Raw genomic sequence first — 20,231 nt, 5'->3', positions numbered from 1 at the left:
CACCAGCGCCTGATCTTCTCAAAGCACTGTGATAACGGGTGATCATGATAGATAGAGCGGGTCGCCTATTCCGGGCGAATGTGCTGGATGAAAGAGTGATTCACATCCTGGGTGGGACAGCGTGAGATTTCACCACACTCCTCAGCTTCTCACATGCTTTCCCAGCAGTCAACTGTTCATTTCGGAAATGTTCAGTTTAATTGTTCTGCCCATAGTTGCCTGTGGGCAACGGAAATGGAAGAAAAGGAAATCAGGGACCAAGGGGGATGCTGCCCCATAAAGGGTAAAATTTAAAAAACTGAAGGCACATTTACTGGTTGTGCACATTTAGGAGTGGTCCACCTGCCCTCACCAGTGCCCGAGCTGATGGGTACGTACCCACCCGCCAGTCCCTCTGCACGCTGACCGGTGGTGTATATGCAAAGATGCCACCCCCTGTGGAGAATGCACCCCTGCAGACACAGATAGGGCTGTAAGCTGTCCCACTTGGCTGCCACACTCCCGGGCTAGGTCGGAAGGGTGGGGAGAGGGGCTCCTGAAACCCCCTTGCCCGCCACTCCAGGAAGCAAATCTTTGGAGCCTGGTCCTAGGCTAGCACCCCCAGGGTCTGCTTGGAACTTCAGAAGGGAAGGTGGGAGCCATGTCTGTGGTGGGCATGAACGTGACCAGTGGAGGTCCTAAAGGCTCACCTTGTCCACCTGCTGCAGGCCAGGCTGCCCTATCTGTGCTCTCTAAAGCCAGAAGAGAAGAGGGTGGCCTTAGGATCTGCAGGGAGAGAGAAGCCATGAGCTCTTCTGGCTCCTCCTCCTAGCATTTGTCTCCAATGTCATTCTGATTCAAGTCTATTGCAGGTTTTCTTTTTCTTTTGCCAGTTTTTTAAGGTATTGAATTTTTTACCTTCCTGTAAATTTGGGCTTAGCACCTCCAGAGCTGTCTTTGATCATTGGCCTGGACAGCATTTCCTGTGCAGCCTGGAAGCAAGTAGCACTGCTGCCCTCTGGTGGCCAGTTAGAAGAGCACAAAGGCACCTTGGGGGAACCGAGTTGCTGGCCTTTTTCTCTGAGAGAGCAGCTTAAAAAATGAATATCCTGGATCAAGAAAATGTGGTATATATACACAATGGAATTCTATGCCTTCATCAGAAAGAATGACATCGCCCCATTTGTTAGGAAATGGAAAGGCTTGGAAAAAATTATATTAAGTGAAGTAAGCCAGGCCCAAAGAAACTTAGGTCCCATGGTTTCCCTTATATGCAATATCTAGTATATGTCTGAGTCAAGCAGAAAAGGTCAGATAAGATGATGTTAGGGAAATGAACCCTAAGATATATATACAAATTTTTTTTGTTTCATGCGATTGTTTCTAACGCATTTATAAGATGATTTCTTTGTTGCTTTGTATGTCCCTCCCCATAGTATAACCCCTGCTTTCACTGCATTTGATGTCGGTATAATTTGTGGAGGGGAAGGGGAAAAACAAACCGTTTAAATAGGGATGCAGGTGGACCCATTGCAACAATGAGATGTACAAGTCGTTATGTCGAAAACGAACTTTACAACTTTGGTGGGGGGGGGGGGGAGAGGATGGGAAGGGATGGGAAGGGTAAACAAAGGAGGAGGCTGCAATGCTTGATAAGAAATGTACTCATTATCTTGCCCATGTAATTGTAACCCCTCTGTACAGTATTTTCACACACACACACACACACACAAAATGAATATCCTTCCCCGGTGTCTGGCCTCCAGAAAGTTGGCCCTCAGCCCGAGGCCCTAGCTTTACTATTCCCTCTCCTGAAATGCTCTTCCTTCAGCTCTCTCAGGTGGCACCTGCTCTCAAGGCCAAAGGTCCCGTCCTCTGGGAAGCCCTTCTGGATGGACTACTTTGTATAAAATAGCGCTTCCTCCCAGCCCGTCCCGGGGTCTCACTTTCACGTTGTGCGTGACATTTGCCTGCTCTCTGGGAACACCTGCTCCCGTGCTGTGGCTTGCTCTGGGAGGCCAGGGCTGCTGACCTGTTTGTCACAGGACCTCCGTGCAATGCATGTGGCAGGCACTTAAAGATACTTGCTGAAGGAAGAAACAAATGCATATCAGCAACAGCAACTGAGACACCAGTGCAGCCTCTGGGCCCCCAAACCATACTCTGATATGCACAGGGCACCGGTCACCCCCATCTAACACAGACACACCCTTGGAATTGAGCTGTGGAGCCTTGAGCAAGGAGGAGGGAGAGAGAGCCCCTGACAGCTGGTCCTTGGGAGCAGAAGGGAGTCTCAGGCCTCTGCCAGCAGGGGAGATAGCCCCAGGCCCTGGGTGGGGATCCCACACCCTTGCCCTTTGGCCTGGTTGCTGTCCAAAGCTGTGTTAGTGGACCTGGGGGTGTGCCATGGGAAGGGTGGAGGAGGTCTGCATGTGAGGAGGTCATCGGTGGGCAGCAGGAGCCATCAAGTCTCCTGGGACTTCTCCAGGGCCCAGGTTTACCTGGGACATTCTAGGCTTCATCTAGGCCCCTGAGGGCCCGGCCCTGTCCTCTCCGCAGTCGGCCCAGGCAAGGGCTGCTCTGATTCTGGGTTCAGCAATGGGCAAGAGCTCTGGCTGCAGAGCCGCTTGCTTATAAGCTGGACACAGGCAGGCAGCGGAGTAGGGGGGTCGAGCCTAGCAGGAGCAGGCTCTGGGCATCCTGAGCTCAAGCTGGACATCAGCAGCACCTGCTCCTTGGCTGGCCTGGTGAGAGCTTGATGGAGTCCATGAGGTGGTTTTCTAGGATGCCTTGGTACTAAGGAGGGAAAGAAGAGTCAGTGATTGGGGCCGAGCACAGTTGTTCCTCCTCCTCCTCCTCCTCCTCCTCCTCCTCCTCCTCCTCCTCCTCCTCCTCCTCCTCCTCCTCCTCCTCCTCCTCCTCCTCCTCCTCCTTCTCCTCCTCCCCCCCCCCCTCCTCCTCCTCCTCCTCCTCCTCCTCCTCCTCCTCCTCCTCCTCCTCCTCCTCCTCCTCCTCCTCCTCCTCCTCCTCCTCCTCCCCTCCTCCTCCTCCTCCTCCTCCCCTCCTCCTCCTCCTCCTCCTCCTCCTCCTCCTCCTCCCCTCCTCCTCCTCCTCCTCCTCCTCCTCGGATTAGAGCTGAGGGTCTCATCCAGTTCACTTTTCTTTCTTTCTTTCTTCCTTCCTTCCTTCCTCTCTCTCTCTCTCTCTCTCTTTCCTTTAGTTTTTTTTCAGGTAGGTTCTCCTGTTTTTGCTCAGACTAGCCTCAGACCACCATCCTCCTCCCTTTACCTCCTGAGTAGCTGGGACCACGAACATGTGCCACCAAGTCCAGCTTCCTTTTTGAGGGGAGGTCTCCCTAACCTGTGACTAGATTAGACTGGTTCCTCAGTTCTCCTTCCCCAGGAGCTGGCATTCAGGTAGAAGCCATGGAGCTCAGCCCTTTGCTCTGCTTTAATGGCTTGGGCAGGCTTGTCATCGTCTTTCATTTTCTATGGTACTGTTGAGAAACTGAGGCCCAGAGGAGGAAGCCACTGACTTCCTACCCTCCTCTTTCTCCTCTGTTCCCCTCCTCTTCCCAGAAGCTCAGAGTAGTTCAGTGGCCAGATTTGGAGGCCAGGCCTCCTGACCTGCAGCCAGATCTCACACTTGCCATTCACCAGAAGGGAGAACTGAGGCCACGTGTTGATTCCGACAGAGACTATAATGACTCACTCTGTTGCTTCTGCTGGAGAGCTCTCCCTCCCCTCCACCTTCCCTGTGCCTGGCTGACTCCACCCTCTTCTCTCTGGGAACCTGAAAGAGCCCCACAGCTCCTCTCCTCCATCCTTCAGTCTTCTTTGCCCTTCTGCCTCCCTGCCCTCTCTCCCACACCAGCAGGGGACAGGGTGTGTGTGTGTGTGTGTGTGTGTGTGTGTGTGTGTGTGTGTGTGTGTGTGTGTGTGTGTGTGTGTGTGTGTGTGTGTGTGTGTGTGTGTGTGTGTGTGTGTGTGTGTGTGTGTGTGTGTGTGTGTGTGTGTGTGTGTGTGTGTGTGTGTGTGTGTGTGTGTGTGTGTGTGTGTGTGTGTGTGTGTGTGTGCGCGCGCGCACGTGCGTGCGTGCGTGGAGGGCAGGCTCTTCTGCATCAGACAAGCTCCAGGCCACTCCGCTGGCCTTTTCCCCATCAAGAGCTCCTTCCTTAGTTCTGGGGGTTGGGTAGGATAGTGAGGGGACTTCCTCAAGCTATGGGCTCTACAGGCTGAAGGATTTCATTTTCAAGCAACCCTGGGACCCCTTCCTTTGCGGTGCTTTTGGCTGCTTAATGGGATGTACAACCTATTCTTTTGCCAAGAAAGGATGTTAATGAAAGAACAAGTATCCCATGTTGGGGTGGGGGGTGGGGGAGCTCACGCCTGTAATCCCAGCTGCTCAGGAGGTTGAGATTTGAGGGTCACAGCTTCAATCCCGTGGGGGAGGGGGCAGGAAAGTCCAGGAGACTGTTAACTCCCATGAACAAACGAGAAGTAGAGCTGTGGCTCAAGCTTTGAGCACAAAAATCTCAGGAGTTCAAGCCCCAGGAGCTAGCACATATGCAAAAGAATAGCATTGGGAAAAGCTGGGCCCCTGTGGCTCACGCCTGTAATCCTAGCTACTCAGGAGGCTGAGATCTGAGGATCACAGTTCAAAGCCAGCCCGGGCAGGAAAGTCCGTGAGACTCTTATCTCCAATAAAACACTAGAAAACCGGAAGTGGTGCTGTGGCTCAAGCAGTAGAGCGCTAGCCTTGAGCTGAAGAGCACAGGGACAGTGCCCAGGCCCAGAGTTCAAGCCCCATGACTGACAAAAAAAAAAAAAAAAATAGCATTGGAGCCCTGAACCTGCTTTGAGACAGCTTTCTGTTCCTGACCCCCTTTTTCCTCCCTCCCTCCCCCACAGGATGGGTTGTGCCCCGGCTCCACCCTGTGCCCCCTCCCCACCCCCAAGTCCCACCTTGCCTTACTAAGTCTTGTCTATTTGCAGTAGCCATGTTTCAACCACTCCTGTGACGCCTGCGGGTGCTGGGCACACATGCCCCCTGCTGGCTAGGCTATCCCAGCTGGGGGGCTCAGGCTGTCCCCCTTTCTGATTGGAGGAGTTCTTCCGCCTGGACAAATGCTTGGTCCTGTGGGGCTTCTGTCCTGCCCATGGCTTCAGGGTGAGGCTCAGGTCTGGAGTTTTCAGATGCTCCCTAAAGGATCTATCTTGGTAGCTAGTGGATGGGGGACCCCTAACTACTTACCCTGAGCCCCTTTTGCCTCTGGATCTGGGGCGCCAGCCGTCCTGAGCCCCCTTGCAATGAGTTCACTAAGGCGACAGATACTCCTGTCCCCCTCCACCATTCCTGTCCTCCCCACATCCCCACCGCTCCCCCATCTTCTGTTCTGCACACCCCCCGGCTGGAATCATAACTCAGGGACCGCTCACCCTGGCCAGAGCCCGGGCTGCCAGCATCTCGAAGGCCTGCACCACGTTGATGTCGCTCTTGGCGCTGACTTCGAAGTAGGGCATGTCATTCTCCCTGCACCAGCCTCGGGCCACCTCCTGAGACACCTGAGTGGGGGGGAGGGGGAGAAGGGGTCACCGCTCCTGTGCCATGCTCGCGGCCACGCACCGGGGTCACCACCGCGCTCCCAGTGCGCATGCCCCCTCCAAACGCAGGTGCCAGTCAGCCCCCAGGGTGGCCTCGGAGAGGGGGGGCAAACTGTCAAGATGGGGTTTCACCGTTCGCGTGCTCTTGGGGTTGGGTTGCTACTCGGATGCTGGGCTTGTAAAGGGAGGCTGCCCCTAGGCTGGTCCCCGCTTCTTCCTCTCACTGCCCATCAATGCGGCATGAGCCCCAGGGATTCTAACAATGACGACGAGACTGTGAGCATCATGTCCTCACCATCTTCACTATCCTCCCCTCCACTGCCACCCTCACCTCTTTATCCCCACCATTACCGCCCTTACCGCCTTCCTCAGCGCCATCCATCGCCCATCACTACAGCCCTCACCTCGCCACTCTCGCTTATTGAGCGCGGTCTACGCGTCTTCTCCTACATTCTCAACAGGAGTTGACGATATGCGGTATTTGGGCGGCACTGTTTCCCAGATGAGGGGCCTGAGGCCTGGAGAAGCAAGCCCAGAGTATTCGGGGCTGAGCAGGATTCTAACACAAGGCAAGGCAGAATCAGACCTCACTGCACCTGCTGTCCTCCTAAGGCCTGAACCAGAACATTCTTCTTGCCATTGATGCCTTCAAGCCTTTCCAAAGGGAGGGGGGCCATACTGGACCCTAGCCAGGAAGGGACTCCCACCCCATGCCTGTGCTGGCTGGGCAGACCCAGGCTCTGGAGGCCTGGGTCCACTTGAGTGGTATTCCAGCGGGCCCATGGCGTCCACGGACTGTCCCCAGTCAGCAAGTCTTTCACAACTCCTCTGGCGTCCACCACCACTGCTCCGGCATTGAGCGGTTTGCAGCCTCGGACAAGGGGCTGAGGACCAGGGTTAGCCTGCGCTTTGGCCTCTACCTGGTCAGTCTCCCAGGTACTGTGGCTGTGAGCAGAGGAGGGAGAATCCCCAGGCCTTGGTCTCAGGCTCTGGTCTCCAGCTCCTCTTGGAGCTTAGGGTGGATGGACCCCAGTCCTGGCTCTGGATGCTGTCTCCTGTGGGACAGAGGTGCTCAAGAGCTGTTGAGCAATCAAGGGCCAACCTTCAATGCGCTAGAGAGGGGGAAAAATCCATGGGTTGAAAAAAATTGTCCTCAAGGTACACTAGGTAAAAACTGGTCTATGTAACTTGTAGGTAGGGATGGAAGTGGGGAATTTGTTCTCCCTCCAGTAACAATCAATCAGATGAGCATTGGAAATGAACACATCTTACGACTTGATAGCATCTGAGGTGCTCAAAGGATTTTGTATCTTTCAAAGTATTTGAGGCCAAAGTCTTGACTTAGATTTTTCTTTTTTGTCGGTCGTGGGGCCTGAACTCTGGGCCTGGGCGCTGTCCCTCAGCTCTTCAACTCAAGGCGAGTGCTCTACCACTTGAGCCACTTTCACTTTTCTGGTGCTCACAGCTTTTCCAGCCCTGGCTGGCTTTGAACTAGGATCCTCAGATCTCCAGCCTCCTGAGGAGCTAGGATGACAGGTATGAGCCATTGGTGCCTGGCTGGACTTAGATTTTTTAATTTTTTTATTTTAACACCTCCTTCCTTCTTTATGTCTGGCCTCCCGCCCAGACCCTCACCTCCGCAGGTGCTGTGCATTTAAGGAGGCTCATGCTTGGAGTTCAGGAGTTGCCATAAACATTGCGGTGGAGTAAAATGGTATAAAGCGACTGCTTCTCCAGAGAACAGAGGATTCCTTGTGTTTTTTGCCCACCTCGCCTTCAGAGCTGGTGTGGGAAGAAAGCCACTGAAGACAGCTTTTCCGTTTTCACCTATGCAGTGATGGTTTTATGACTTTTAGAATCACCTTATCTTTTATTTATGAAGCACAAAAGTTATTTATAACTTAGGCTCTGGCAATATATTTGGGATGTGGCATTTGGGGATATGGGAGCCATGAAAAATTTACAAGTTGTAGCTTCCATGAATTTTCCCCTAGGGGTAATAATGAGCTATGAACACTTTTAGTTTTGCACATTCATTGGGGACCAAATGTTTAATAAAGTCAGGCTAGTTTGTATTATTTTACTTGTGATGCTTTTCTAACTAAATACATTAAAATGACTGATGATACAAGTTTAAAATTAGCATGTTTAATACTAAGTGGTAAACCACTAAATCATCTCTAAAAATAGCAATCAAGTACCACAAATTATTATTACTATTTTTTTGGGGGGTCTGGTCGTGGGGCCTGAACGCTGGGCCTGGGCACTGTCCCTCAGCTCTTCAGCTCAAGGCTAGCACTCTACCACTTGAGCCACAGCGCCACTTCTGGCTTTTTTCTTTTTGCTTATGTGGTGCTGAGGAATCGATCCTAGGGCCTCAGGCATGCAAGGCAAGCACTCTACCACTGAGCCACCTTCCCAGCCCCTGAGCCACCTTCCCAGCCCCCCCACAAATTATTAAGAGTTGGTTGCTGGTGGCTCATTCCTGTAATCCCAGCTGGTCAGAAGGCTTATATCTGAGGATCACGGTTTGAAGCTATAATGGGCAGGAAAGTCTCTGAGACCCTTATTTCTAACTAATCAGAAAGAAACTGGAACTGGAGAGGTGGCTCAAGTGATAAAACACCAGCCTTGAGCAAAAAAAAAAAAAATCTAAGCAAGAATGCAAGGTCCTGTGTTTAAGCCCTAGGATCTACACACACACACACACACATACACAGAATTGCTAAGAGTAACATGATCTCAATTCTATGCTCTGTCACCACTTATTGGTAATAAATTGGAAATTCCTTCCTATGCACAAGGAGAATTTACATCCTTGGGAATAAATGCCATGTAATGTATTTGCTAGAAAAACTGTTCTTAGTAATAAACTGGTATTTTCCACGATTACCTTCTGTACAAGTAGGAGGAATTCCTTTTAAAAAGTCACCAGTAAATTCTTTAAATCATTATGTGTGTGAATTGTGATAAAATATACATCACATCTAATTCAGCATTTCAGCTATTTTTCAGCATATATTTCAGGAGCCTTAAGGAAATCGCAACCATCATCACTGCTCAACCCCAGAATTTTCTCATCTTCCAAAATCTACAAATGTGTTTTGAAATACTTCTTTTCCCTGGGTGCTGGTGGCTCATGTCTGTAATTGTCTCCTTACTCAGGAGGTTGAGATCTAAGGATCACAGTTCAAAAGTAACCTCATACAGAAAAGTCAGTGAGACTCTCATATACAATTAACCAGCAAAAAGCCAGAAAGGGAGCTCTGTCTCAAGTGGTAGAACACCAGCCTTGAGCAAAAAAGCGAAGGTTCAGTGTCCAGACCCTGAGTTCAAGCCCCAGTACTGGCATGCAGGCACACACACACAAAGTAAATACTGGGTAGGAAAAGCTGCTGCCATTTCCAGCCTGTCCCTTAGGGATGACAAAAAGGAGGTTAACAATTTCATCATTTCCTTTCATCCCAAAGTAATCTCAGGAAATCTGTGTTGTGGTTTGGCTCCCTCAGAGGAAGACACTGGTGCGGGACCAGAACAAGCATGGTGGAGCATGGGTGGGACCGAGCTCAGCTGGAGGGGCTGAAAGAGATGGCGCTCAGCCCCCTGGCTCTGTGCAGGCCAGACCCTGCCTCCAAGACCCACCTCCCACTTCCCTTCCCTTTCAGCCAGGGGCTGGTAGACTCCTAGCTGGGTCTGCATCCCAGGAAAGGCATCTGGGAGCAGGTGCTTCCCAGTTCCCTGCTTGGCTTTGTCATCCTGAGTCTCCCAGGACCCTCTCTCTTCCCCCTACTTCCTCTTCTCCATTTCCCTGAGCTCATTTCCTTTTTGTTCAGCACAGCTTCCTGTCTGGATGGCTTCTGCCAGCCAACTCCCTCTAACCCCTTCTTCTGTGGACAAACCCCTCTCTGCCCTCACTCTCCAGAATCTCTTAGCCTCTCCTCTGGCTTTTCCTAGGATTGGTGGCTCTTCCTCTTCCACCTCTGTGAGGTGATCTCTCGACCCACCTGCCATGGGGCGGGGAGGGGAGTAGGAAGGGATTGCCTGGCACCTTATGCTTCTGCCCATTCTTTTATTCTTCCCCTCTGTAAGCCAAGGCTCGCCCGCGGAGCTTTGATGGGCCCCCCTGCCCTGTCCATCCCCACCTGACCCTTAGCTGCCAGGTAACCTCCAACAGTGAACACTTGCAGCCCATCTTGGCATCCTTCCACCCAACACACCACTGCCCACAGTGGCCTCAGAGCTCCCCCCTGCCCCACAACCCCTACTTCAGCCTCTTCTTCTTAGGGCCAGAGGGGAACCTCTGCAAATCCTAAAGCTGGCCTTATTTCTGGGTCCACTATGTCCTCTCCTTTCCCCTCCCACATGTCCCCATCCTGCCTTGCTTTCCAACTTCCAACATCTAGCCCCATCCTCCCCTTCCCTTCTCTCAATTTCAAGGCTCCCCAGAGCCCTCCCAGATCTGGCCTTTGACTTCTCTGGCTTAGAAAAACCACCCTTGCAAGTCCTTTGTTCCTGGCAAATACTTCCCCCAGGGCTCCTTCAGGAGAACACACCAGAGATCCACCTCAAGTTCACAGTCTCCTCCGTCAGCTGATCGCTTATGTCATTCATCAACTCCCGTCCCTCTCTTTATTAAGCTCCACCTGTTCTACCTGAGGAGTAGCTGCCCGAGCCACTCCTTCAACCTTCTACTTGGTTCCCTGCTCTCACCAGAACATGGGGCTTTGCCCTTCACCAAGAAGAGCCAGACTCTCAGCCTTGAAGCCCTCAACTTCCCGTCCCACAGCCCATGGCTGAAGTGGACAGTGGCATGGTGGTGCTGTAGGTTAATTCAGACGTAAAGTGGGTTGGGGGACAGATGGCTCTGGGACCATGCACATTTTCTAATGGCTCATGAGCAAGAGTCAAGAGTGTCTTAGGTGGCATTCAAGCCCAGGGCACAGGCAGGAAGAGGAGGATCTCTTTGGAGAAAGATGGGTTGTGGGTATAACTACACTCAGTCCTCACTAGGGGGTCGGGAAAAGCAAGTCTCACTTCTAGTCAAAAGATGACTGTGGATGGTCATTAGCATTTGGCCCTAGAGTCTGGTGATGTGGTAGCCAGCACCTAACCTGCACCTGACGGAGCCCAGGCATGGCAGGGGATGGTGCGGGGGGGAGCAGAGATACCAACTCTCTATGGCAGAGCCAGGGTGCGTGAGCCAGCTCCCGGCTGCAGAACTGGGCTGTATGGGAGCTGTGGATTCCACCGAGGGACAGCCAGGCTGGGGCTGCTTGAGATGAGGAAAACACAAGGCCCTTGGAAGGGACAGGACAATGTTCCCCAATCGAGTATCTATATGAGTGACCAGAGGAGAGCCTGCCACACCTGCCACGCCCAGAGAACGCAGCACTACCGGAGGCCCGTGCCAGCTGATGAAGAACAGTCCTGCTGGCCTACCGCTTCCCCTTCTTCCTGCTCAGCTCACACAGGATCTGACCCCAGAGCTCCTGGCTCAGGTGAGGGGGTGAGGAGCAAGAAGGAAGGCTAGCATGAGGTTCTCCCCGGTGGCTGGTCCCCATCGGGGGGCGGGGGGGGGGGGAGGAAGGGAGGCAGCTTGTGTTTGAATGACGTTGGCACTTTGGCTGTTGTTTGAGCCTGGAGATGGGTACATTGAGAATCGACATTGATTCTACTCCTCCCCCCCTTCCTCCCCCCAACCCACAGCTCAAGTGGTCTAGTTGGGGTTTCCACCATGGACTTCTCTGAAATTTCCAAAGCCTGCTGGTCCTCTCCAGCGGCACCCCCAAACCAAATGTGCCTTCCTCCACGCAGGTACCTTTCCTCCACGCAGGTGGGTGCATACTGGAAGCACCCTCCCCCCTCTTTCCTTCCCCTCCCCCCCACGTGCATCAACATACTTCCTGACATCATGTCTCAGTTCTCCTATCGCTCCTGTCACATCTGAACCCTTGTAAAACCAGAATTCAAACACTACGATTCAGTCCTTGTTACTTCTGTGTATGTGAAATACAAGGGAGAACTTGGTTCAAACAGCTCTTTCGGGTGGCACTGAGGCTTGGTTTGGCACAGAGCATCTTTACCTCCTTTCTCAGCAGGAAGCAAAGATGGAAAGAATGCTCCCCTCAACGGTCCTGCGAAGGTCTAGGTCAACGTTGACCCCATGGGCTGCTGTGGTCCTGGAGGAGACCGGCGTCACGTAGTTAACCCACGACCCTGACACGTGTAAGCTAGCAAAAGGTTGTTACCTTCTTAGAAAACATATGGATCTAAGAATTCATGATGGCCAATCCCTTCTTGACTGCACACAATACTGTTCTAAAATTAATACCAATTTCTGACTCCTGCCTCCCACTGATGCCTTAATAGCCTTTCCCCGTTGACTTTCAGTTCTCAGCCCTTATCCGGCTCTGCTTCAGCCTGGAACTCACTTTTCTTAGGTGATCCTATATTGTTGATTTGGGTAGATAGCCCTTTGCGTATCCCCACATTTCCAATGTACATCTCTACCATCACTTTTACCATACCGTTGTCTCTTAAAGTATCTATATTCACTATTAGACTGGAATTCTGGTGTGTGTGTGTGTGCCAGTCCCAGGGCTTGGACTCAGCGTCTGGGCACTGTCCCTGAGCTTTTTTGCTCAAGACTAACACTCTACCACTTAACCCATACTTCCACATCTGGCTTTTTGGTAGTTAATTGGAGATAAGCGACTCACAGATGTTCTTACTTGGGTTGGCTTTGAACTGCGATCCTCAGATCTCAGCCTGCTGAGTATTTAGGATTACAGGGCATGAGCCACTGGCACCAGGCTAGGCTGGAATTCTTGAAGTAAAGACTATGTCAGATTCAGTTCTGTTTATGTGGAAATTAACATAGCACGAGACACACACCAGGTAATGGCATCGTTTGTTGAATGAATACATGAACAGTACCTTCCGGTCTTCCAGATCGATTTTGTTCCCCAGCACCACCATGGGGTAAGACAGCTCCGTGGGGACAATCTTGGCTAGAACATCACCCCGCCAGATATCCAGGGCTTCAAAGGACTCCAGGTCAGTGACATCAAACGCCAGGATGCAGCCATCAGAACCTTTGTAGAATGTGGACACCATGGAACGGAACCGTTCCTGACCACCGGTGTCCCAGATCTAGAGGGGGAAAAACAGCCAGCCCATGGAGCTGTGAGGACTGCCCGGAGAGAGGTGCAGGCAGGTCACGTGATACAGAGTCTCCCTTCTGTGGGTAGAGAAAGCCCTGGCCTAGATGCATATGGGCTTTCTCTCCACCTGCAAGCAGTAGAACCTAATATCCTGCAAGTGCCTTCACCTCTCCCACCTCCCCCACCCCCCTATCCCCTACTCCCGTCCTGGGACTTGAACTCAGGGCCTGGGTGCTCTCCTTGAGTTTCTTTCACTCAAGACTAGTGCTCTACCACCTGAGCCACAGCACCACTTCCAGCTTTTTTTGTGTAGTTTAGTGAAGATAAGAGTCTTGTGGACTTTTCTGTGTAGGCTGGCTTGCACCGCAATCCTCAGATCTCAGCCTTCTGAGCAGTGAGGATTTGAGGCATGAGCTCCAGCACCTGGCTGTGTCTTCATTTCTGAATTCTCATTTTCCTTTGGAGTTATCAAAGTGGGGGTTCTCATGCTCACAGGGCAGACCTGGAAGCTTGGGCTTTGGGAGTGATTTGTCCCAAAGTGCTGCCAGGTCTTCTGGGGGGGGGGTGCAGAATTAAGTCTCCTAACTCCAGAATGAGTCATCTTTCTTCTAGATCAGACCCTAACACATTTGTTTTTCTGCAAAGAACCAGGTGATAAACACATTTGACTAAACAGGCCATAGTTAAGTCAGTGGGTGTGGCTATATCCCAAAGACCAGGTTTGGCTCATGAATTGAAGGTCACTGTTTCCTGTGCTAGACCCCTCTACATCCCAGGGCATTTTGCTATGTAAGGTGGGCTGTCCAGGGAGAATGGGTCATTTTCAAGTGTGTTTAGGTTAAATTAGTCTGGCTCACCTGGAGCTTCAAGGTTGTGTCGTTCAGTGTGATGGTCTTGGAGAGGATGCTGGCGCCCAGCGTGGTCTGATATTCCTCATAGAACATCTTGTGCACATATTGGTGAAGGAGGGAGGTCTTCCCTACCCTGAGGAAAAGCCCCAGCCAAGAGGTAAGCTCACATGTCAAACACACACGTGGACCCATACCATGCTGAGTTGGCAAGCCCACCTTTGAACTGCTGTCTGTCTTTTGAGATTCTGACTTTCTAGCATCAGTGGTCCAGGGACCACACATGGAGAAGCAAGGGTCTAAGAGATGGTTTCTGGAAGCAGAAACCAATCAGACTGAGCAGAGGAGTTTAGAGAGGGCTGACTATTGCAGAGCAGTGCTTAGTGCCCTCCTGGGTATGCAGTTAGGAGGGTATCAGGGACGGAAGGGCTCATGCAGCAAGTTACCGCCAAGCTGGGACACGCTTGTTTTTCTCCCAACTAAGCTTTGTCCTGGAGCAGGGATGCACTTTCTAGCGGGGTAGGGGGCGGGATGGCAGCCCAAGGGGATGTTCTTTGGTTCCTTCCCTGGCTCAGAACTGGGGATGGTAAGTAAGAGCTCCACACCCGAGCTGAACGTGACTTACCCAAGTGCTCCGACAATAATGAGTTTCAAGTCCACTTTCTTCCGGGGATTCATGAAGAAGGAGCTTCAGAGCCTGTAGAGAAATGGAGGACATTGCCACACCGGCCATGGTCACTGCGGCCGGCCCTTCTCAATACGTAGGTCTCTGCTCTAGGCCCAGGACCTAGGCGGAGCTATTCTCAGAAAGAACCCCCCGATCCAGCAATCTTTTTATACCCTCCTTTTCCTTCCCTTGGTGATCTCCTCAAGGCTGGAAGGCCTGCGATCCCAAAGGACAGGCAAATCACTCACCCTTTGCTCTCAGCCCTGCTCTGGGACAGTCTGGAGCACCAAGAAGGCAGGGCGAGATGGAGCAGGGGCCTGCAGACAGTCCAGCCTGGAGCCAGGGGTGGAGGGCCGGGCAGGAAGAGGCAGGATAACGGCTGGAGGCTGTGCCCTCCCCCCAGTCCGAGGATACAACTGCAGAATCAAAAGTCTCTTCTCTGCTGCAGCTGGGGGGAAGGGGATGGGTTGGTGTTTCTAGAAAGCTACTTGGCAGCCAGTGCTGAGAATCTTAAAAATGTTCCTGGCTTCTGCTTCTAGGAATTTGTTCTAAGAAGATAATACTAATCGAGAACAAAGAGTCTTGTTGAAGAACATTCTTTACAGTATTGCTTGTAGACATGTGTCAGTAAAGAAGGGGTTAAGTCATGGCACACAATGAATGAAGCAGCCATTACAATGTCCTAGATGGATGTCTGAGACTCACGCCTGTATCTTAGCTACTCAAGACACTGAGATCTGAAGACTGTGGTTCAAAGCCAGCATAGGCGAGAAAGTCTATGAGAGTCTTATTTCCAATTAACCACCAGAAAGCTGGAAGTGGAGTTGTGGCACAAGTGGTAGAGCAACTAGCCTTGAGCACAAAAGCTCAGGGACAGGCTCTGAGTTCAAACCCCAGCATCAACACCCTAAAAACTTATAAAAGAGGTCCCAGCAGAAGATGCTAAACTATATGTTCAATATCACCCCAAGTACTGAAATATAAACTGGTATTAAAATTGGACTCCTGAGGGATTGGAAGCCTGGCTCAGGTGGTACAGCTCTAGCTGATGAGCAAAAGCATCAGATACCGAGTTTGAGTCTTGGTCTCGGATAAAAAAAAAAATTGAACTCCTGAAAACTGCGTGTTATTTTGGCAGTACTGGGATTGGAACCCAGGACCAGGGGAATGCCAGGCAAGCACTCTACCACGAAGCCACCCCCTATCCCCTAGCAAATCATTTTGAAATACAGAAGGCATGAGTTAGGTGATGGCTGGATTCAAGTGAGGACCTCACATAGTGCATCACTGTACACAGTTCCCGCTTCTCACGCGAGAACATGTTGATCTGATACCAGAAAGAGAGCGTGAGAGACACTGAAGTGAATAGGATCCCACTGCAGAGAGGTGAGGGAGGGAGGCACAGGGCTGGGGGCACCAGGGACCGTGTCCACTGCCCAAGAGGTGGTGGTGAAAATGTGGGAGGGGGGCTGAAGCAATGTTTGGAGGCGAAATGTCTCAGAGGGAATGAAGTAAACCAACTTAGAATGAAGAATGGAGAAGGTGGTTTTGTTTTGCTTCAGGGGAGAATGAGGAAGAAAGAGATTAGAGAGGAAGCAAGATGAAGAAGGGATGTGGGTACCCTACACCATTCATTCATTCACTCATTAAGAAACATTTCCTGTCCTCTAAACTGATAGAAGAAAGGCACTGAAGGTAGGAACTGGGGCTGGCAAGTCATAGTCATGTTGCCACCCACAGGGTAAGCAGCCCCGGAGAGTGTGGGGCTCTAAGCATGGGTGATGATTTGGGAAGATGGCAGGGCACAATGGACAGCTGTTTCCTGGGGTGTGTTATCTTTGTTTTGTAAACCTGTCCAAGATGTAATGTACTTACAAAGTGATTTGTTGAAGCGAAACAAACAAACCCTCCCATAAGCTCTTACTGAGCCAGAACCACGGGCAGGTAGGAAGAAGTAGAGAAGGAATCAGCACTGAAAAGCGCTGTCAGTAAGAAAGCTGCAGGTGCTCCTCAGAGCTGCACTGGGTTTCCTAAAAGCTCGTGGTCCGAGCCACAGCCCTGTGAAATGGACCCAACCAAGGCTCAGACAGATGAGTCACTTGTAACTCACCCAGGGCCACACCACCGTGAACAGATCGGCCAGGGATGAATGGCAGGGCAGAGAAGGCTCTGTTGGGCCCTGGTGAGTTGGAAATCGTGCAATCCATATGCACAAGAATCTGGGGCACACACAGGACCCAGGTTTGGTGACCTCAGTAAAGTCCCGAGATCTGGAGGAGGTGGAGGCCGGCAGCCACTGCAGGGGGGGGGGTAGGTGTGTGTGTGTGGGGGGGGGATGGGACTGTGAGCAGGAGCTGTGTGTGAGGACCTGGCCGGGATGCAGACTCCCCACATTGCTCCATGTGCAGGCTGGGATATGACTATGGGCCCCCGGATGATAAGCAAATACTTATTTTCCTAACGCTGTGCCCAGAGCTCTGGAATAGACAAATGGACCACACACACACACATACACACACACAGAGGCAGCTGTGAGGGAAAACGAATTAGTAGGTTGCTAGGACATATTCAGCACCTAAGACATAGCAAGGAGACATTTTTCTAGCACTAATGGAGGGCTGAAGAAACACTAGCTATTTCGTCACACACAAGACAGCATTTAGGTGTACCGCTATTAGGATGTCTATTTTATGGTCAAAGAAATAGGTGTCTGCAGAAGTTAAGCATTCATCCCTGATATCATAAAGACGATGGGAGTTAGAGTCTGGATTGGGAGCCAGGACTTGCTAGGCAGGCACTGTACCACTTGAGTCATGTCCCCAGCTTTATTTTTTTCAGATCAGGTCTTATTTTTCTCCCTAGGCTGGACTTGTAGCTGGGTTTACAGCCACACACTCCCCCCCCCCCCCCCCCCCCCAGCAGCTGGGATGACAGCTGCTGACGTTGGATGTTACTTAACTTCAGTGAGTCTGTTCCACTCCGGAGTGAAACCGGCCTCACTCATGTCTGTGGTTTGCTGTGCAGGCAGCACGTGTCATAGTCTTGTAACGCCACAGGCCCCCAAGCTAGGAACGATCCAGATAAATGCCAAACAACTGGAGAGGGAGCGGGGTGTAGGGGCCAGAGGCTGGGTCTGTGGTGCTGGCCTTTTGCTACAGTGTAAAGGCATTGCCCAGGCTGAATTCCAGCAGCCAGAGTGGAGCCTAGGTAACTCCTGGAAGGTTCTAGAAAGCGACGGAATCCACTCTCCCACCCTGGGTCACCACTCATGGAATACAGAGCCAGATACCCCACCCGGCTCCACCCTCCTGCTAGGGGTGGATTTCTCCTGGGGACCACACAACAAGGTCTCCTGGTCCCCAAAACTTGCCCCAGTCATGCTAAGCTCCCCTCTACCCCTTCCACCTCCCTCTCCCTGTCCCCTACGTGTTCCGCCCCTGCACATCCAGCTCACCCCAGGACAGGCATTTGTGGGAGGGCCACTGTTTAAAAATAGCCCCGTCCTTGAATTCAGGATCATCAGCCTCCAGATAGCGGCCAGGACTGACTGACTGCGTGGGATGGGGTGGTGGTTTGGGGGCAGACGCTGGCAGATTGCAGAGGAGCTGTGGCAGAGGTCCCCTGCGCCCTCCCTGCTCGGCTTGGCTGGTGGCTTGGCTGTCCTTCCCCGCCTCTTCCCACTCTCCCCGTCCCCCAACTCCGGCTGACTCACTTGCTTCAAAGCTGATCACTCCCTTAGAGGCCGGCTGAGTCATCTCCACTGTGAAGTGACAGTGAACAGCAGGCATGGAGCACAGGTCCTGCCTGCAACAGCCTAGACCCCCAGAGCCATGCCAAGTAGAAAGCGCTTTCCACAGCAGGAGAACACCTGGTCTACCCAGCTTCCCTGGGTGCACCTACCTCCACGCTGGGAGCCTAGGCCCTGCCTGCTGGCTGCTGCTGTAGCATTAGCGGCTCTGACCTTGCCCAGCCGGTTGCCATGTGCTTGGACCTGCCGTGAGCCTACATACAAGAACTCAGCCTTCACTTTTCCACATCTGTCCCTTCTCTCCACCCGCCTCTGGTCCCAGCTGGGCCCGGGTAAGTACATGAGGTGCCACAAAGGCTGGCAGGGAGCTGAGCAGGGGCAGCTGAGAATTCTGCAGCAGCCACAACCCCCTGCCCCCAACACACACCTCCCCGGCCTCTCCTCACTGCATACATTGGGAAATGGCAACGTTGTTCACCCTGGAGTAAAGTTTGGGTGGAACACGACAAAGAGTATAAACAAAACTCTGTTGCCTGTCTGATCACTGTCAGCTCTGCCTTCCCTGCCCAAACCTGGCAGGTCCAGACCTGCTTCCCCTGGAAGGGCACCACAATACTGGCTTCAGAAGGCCCTGCATTCTGACTCTTTAAGTTCTTTGAGGGTATCATTTCTGACTCCCCAAGAGGCTTGTGCCGAGGAGAGTGCCTCCAATGATCAGTACCCTTCTCTCCCCCAAACAGCCTGGCTCTGGAGGGGGCATCTATCCATCATCCATCCAGCCACCTTTCCTTCCTTCCATTCATCTATCTATCTATCTCTATCATCCATCCATCTATCCATCTCCATCCATGCACCTATCATTCATTTATCAAATCAACCACGCATCGTCCATTCATTTATCTATTGTCTATGCATCCATTCATCATCTGTCCATCGCTCATCAACCATCCATCCATCCACCCATCCATCCACCATTAAGTATCCATACTCCATCCAGGCATCCAGCACATATACTAGATGCCAACAATGTGCCAGCACAATGTAGATCGGAATCTGCATATATTACTACCTCCATGGGACTTTTGTGCTGGAGATTCATCAGTGGGCCCCAGGAAATGATTTCTATTAAAACCAAATGACTAGCAATTATGCATTTTACAAAACATCATTATAGCTCAGTGCGTTCCTGAGGCAAAAACCTAGTTAGTGGCAGGCAGGCTGAGACTAGAGCTGAGATCTGTCCAACTCTATTCACTGGTTCTCCTAGTGCTGCAGCTTGTTGCCAGGAAACATAGTTATGATTTAGGAAGAGGGAGGGGTCGTTTTCTGCTGAAGGAAATGAACATCTTTTCCTGATGAGGCCCTTTGGTCCCTCCAGCCCCATGCCCTTGCCCATAGGGCTGCAGTACTCAGTCCTCCAGGAGGGCTTCGGTTTCTGACAGGCCCTGTGGGTTTGGCACAGCAGCATCGTCCTACTGAGCTGGCTGTAGCCCTGCCTTGCCTGGCACTGGCGGCCCTTAAGGATCCCCCTGTGGGGGCCTCAGCTCCTGGGCAAGTGAGGAAGTCCTTCCTCCCTTGCCAATGTGCCCAGAGAGTTTCTGCAGCATGGAGTTTGGGGCTAAAGCCTGCAGCTGCTAGATTCTAAGCCTCCACCTCGTACCCCCTGCTTCCACTCTTCCCCACAAACCCCACATAGTTCTGGGGCAGAGGGCTCAGGTCACTTACGGCGGTGCTGGGCAGCGCCTGGCTCCAGGACCTGCAGGAGCTGGCTCGGGACCTGGACTTCTCTTGTCTTCTTGGAGCAACCGTTTCACCAGGCCAGACTTTGTGGAGAGGCCACTTCCCTCTGCTTTCTCTCCACTCCCGTGGTGCACAGACTTGGGAAAATTGCAAAAGAGGCTGGGCAGGGTGACCTCAGCTGTGTGGGTGGAGGAGGTGGGGAGAAATGGGAAAGCCAGGCCCCCAGCTGCCTGGACTTGGGGCTCCTTGAGAATGTGTTTGGAGGGATTCTGGCCCCTGGGGATGGGGGAATGGAACACCTCAGGGAGGGGGTGGGGGGCTTGTGGTCCCAGGGCCTGTGGGGCTGATATGCCCTGTTTGTGGGTTCCCTAAGGAACCCCTGGCTGGTTTTAGAAACTTCTATCGTTGCTGCTGGAAGCCACCCAATATAGGGACCTGTGGATCTGTTGGTTCTCATAAGCGAGGGTTGTGGATTTGATCTGG

The 20,231-nt window shown here is 52.2% G+C and overlaps 1 protein-coding gene across 2 annotated transcripts; it reads right to left on the bottom strand.

Moving 5' to 3' along the window:
• Window positions 1–1,668: 1,668 nt before the first annotated feature.
• On the bottom strand, window positions 1,669–19,865 carry Rab7b (RAB7B, member RAS oncogene family). Of its 2 annotated transcripts, XM_042682358.1 has the most exons (7): window positions 19,734–19,865; window positions 14,509–14,708; window positions 14,219–14,290; window positions 13,603–13,729; window positions 12,519–12,734; window positions 5,418–5,543; window positions 1,669–2,775 (listed from the first exon to the last, which is right to left on the bottom strand). In XM_042682358.1, the coding sequence occupies exons 3-7, from the start codon at window positions 14,269–14,271 to the stop codon at window positions 2,698–2,700; spliced, it is 600 nt and encodes a 199-aa protein (XP_042538292.1). In that variant the 5' UTR covers window positions 14,272–14,290; window positions 14,509–14,708; window positions 19,734–19,865; the 3' UTR covers window positions 1,669–2,697. The 2 variants fall into 2 exon arrangements, with proteins under 2 accessions (XP_042538292.1, XP_042538291.1); XM_042682357.1 differs by lacking the exon at window positions 14,509–14,708.
• Window positions 19,866–20,231: the final 366 nt, after the last annotated feature.

This window comes from Dipodomys spectabilis, unplaced genomic scaffold (genome assembly GCF_019054845.1).
Source record: "Dipodomys spectabilis isolate Male_0828 unplaced genomic scaffold, ASM1905484v1 ptg000069l, whole genome shotgun sequence".
NCBI classification, from domain to species: Eukaryota; Metazoa; Chordata; class Mammalia; order Rodentia; family Heteromyidae; genus Dipodomys; species Dipodomys spectabilis.
Note: the sequence above shows the minus strand (reverse complement) of the source record. Positions and strands in the feature narration are given on the sequence as shown.

Coding starts and splice junctions, on each gene's coding strand:
- Rab7b (XM_042682358.1), bottom strand. CDS start 14,271: ATGAATCCCCGGAAGAAAGTGGACTTGAAACTCATTATTGTCGGAGCA. Junction 13,730..14,218: donor ATTATTGTCGGAGCACTTGG/GTAAGTCACGTT, acceptor GCTTTTCCTCAG/GGTAGGGAAGACCTCCCTCC. Junction 12,735..13,602: donor ACACAACCTTGAAGCTCCAG/GTGAGCCAGACT, acceptor TTCCCCCTCTAG/ATCTGGGACACCGGTGGTCA.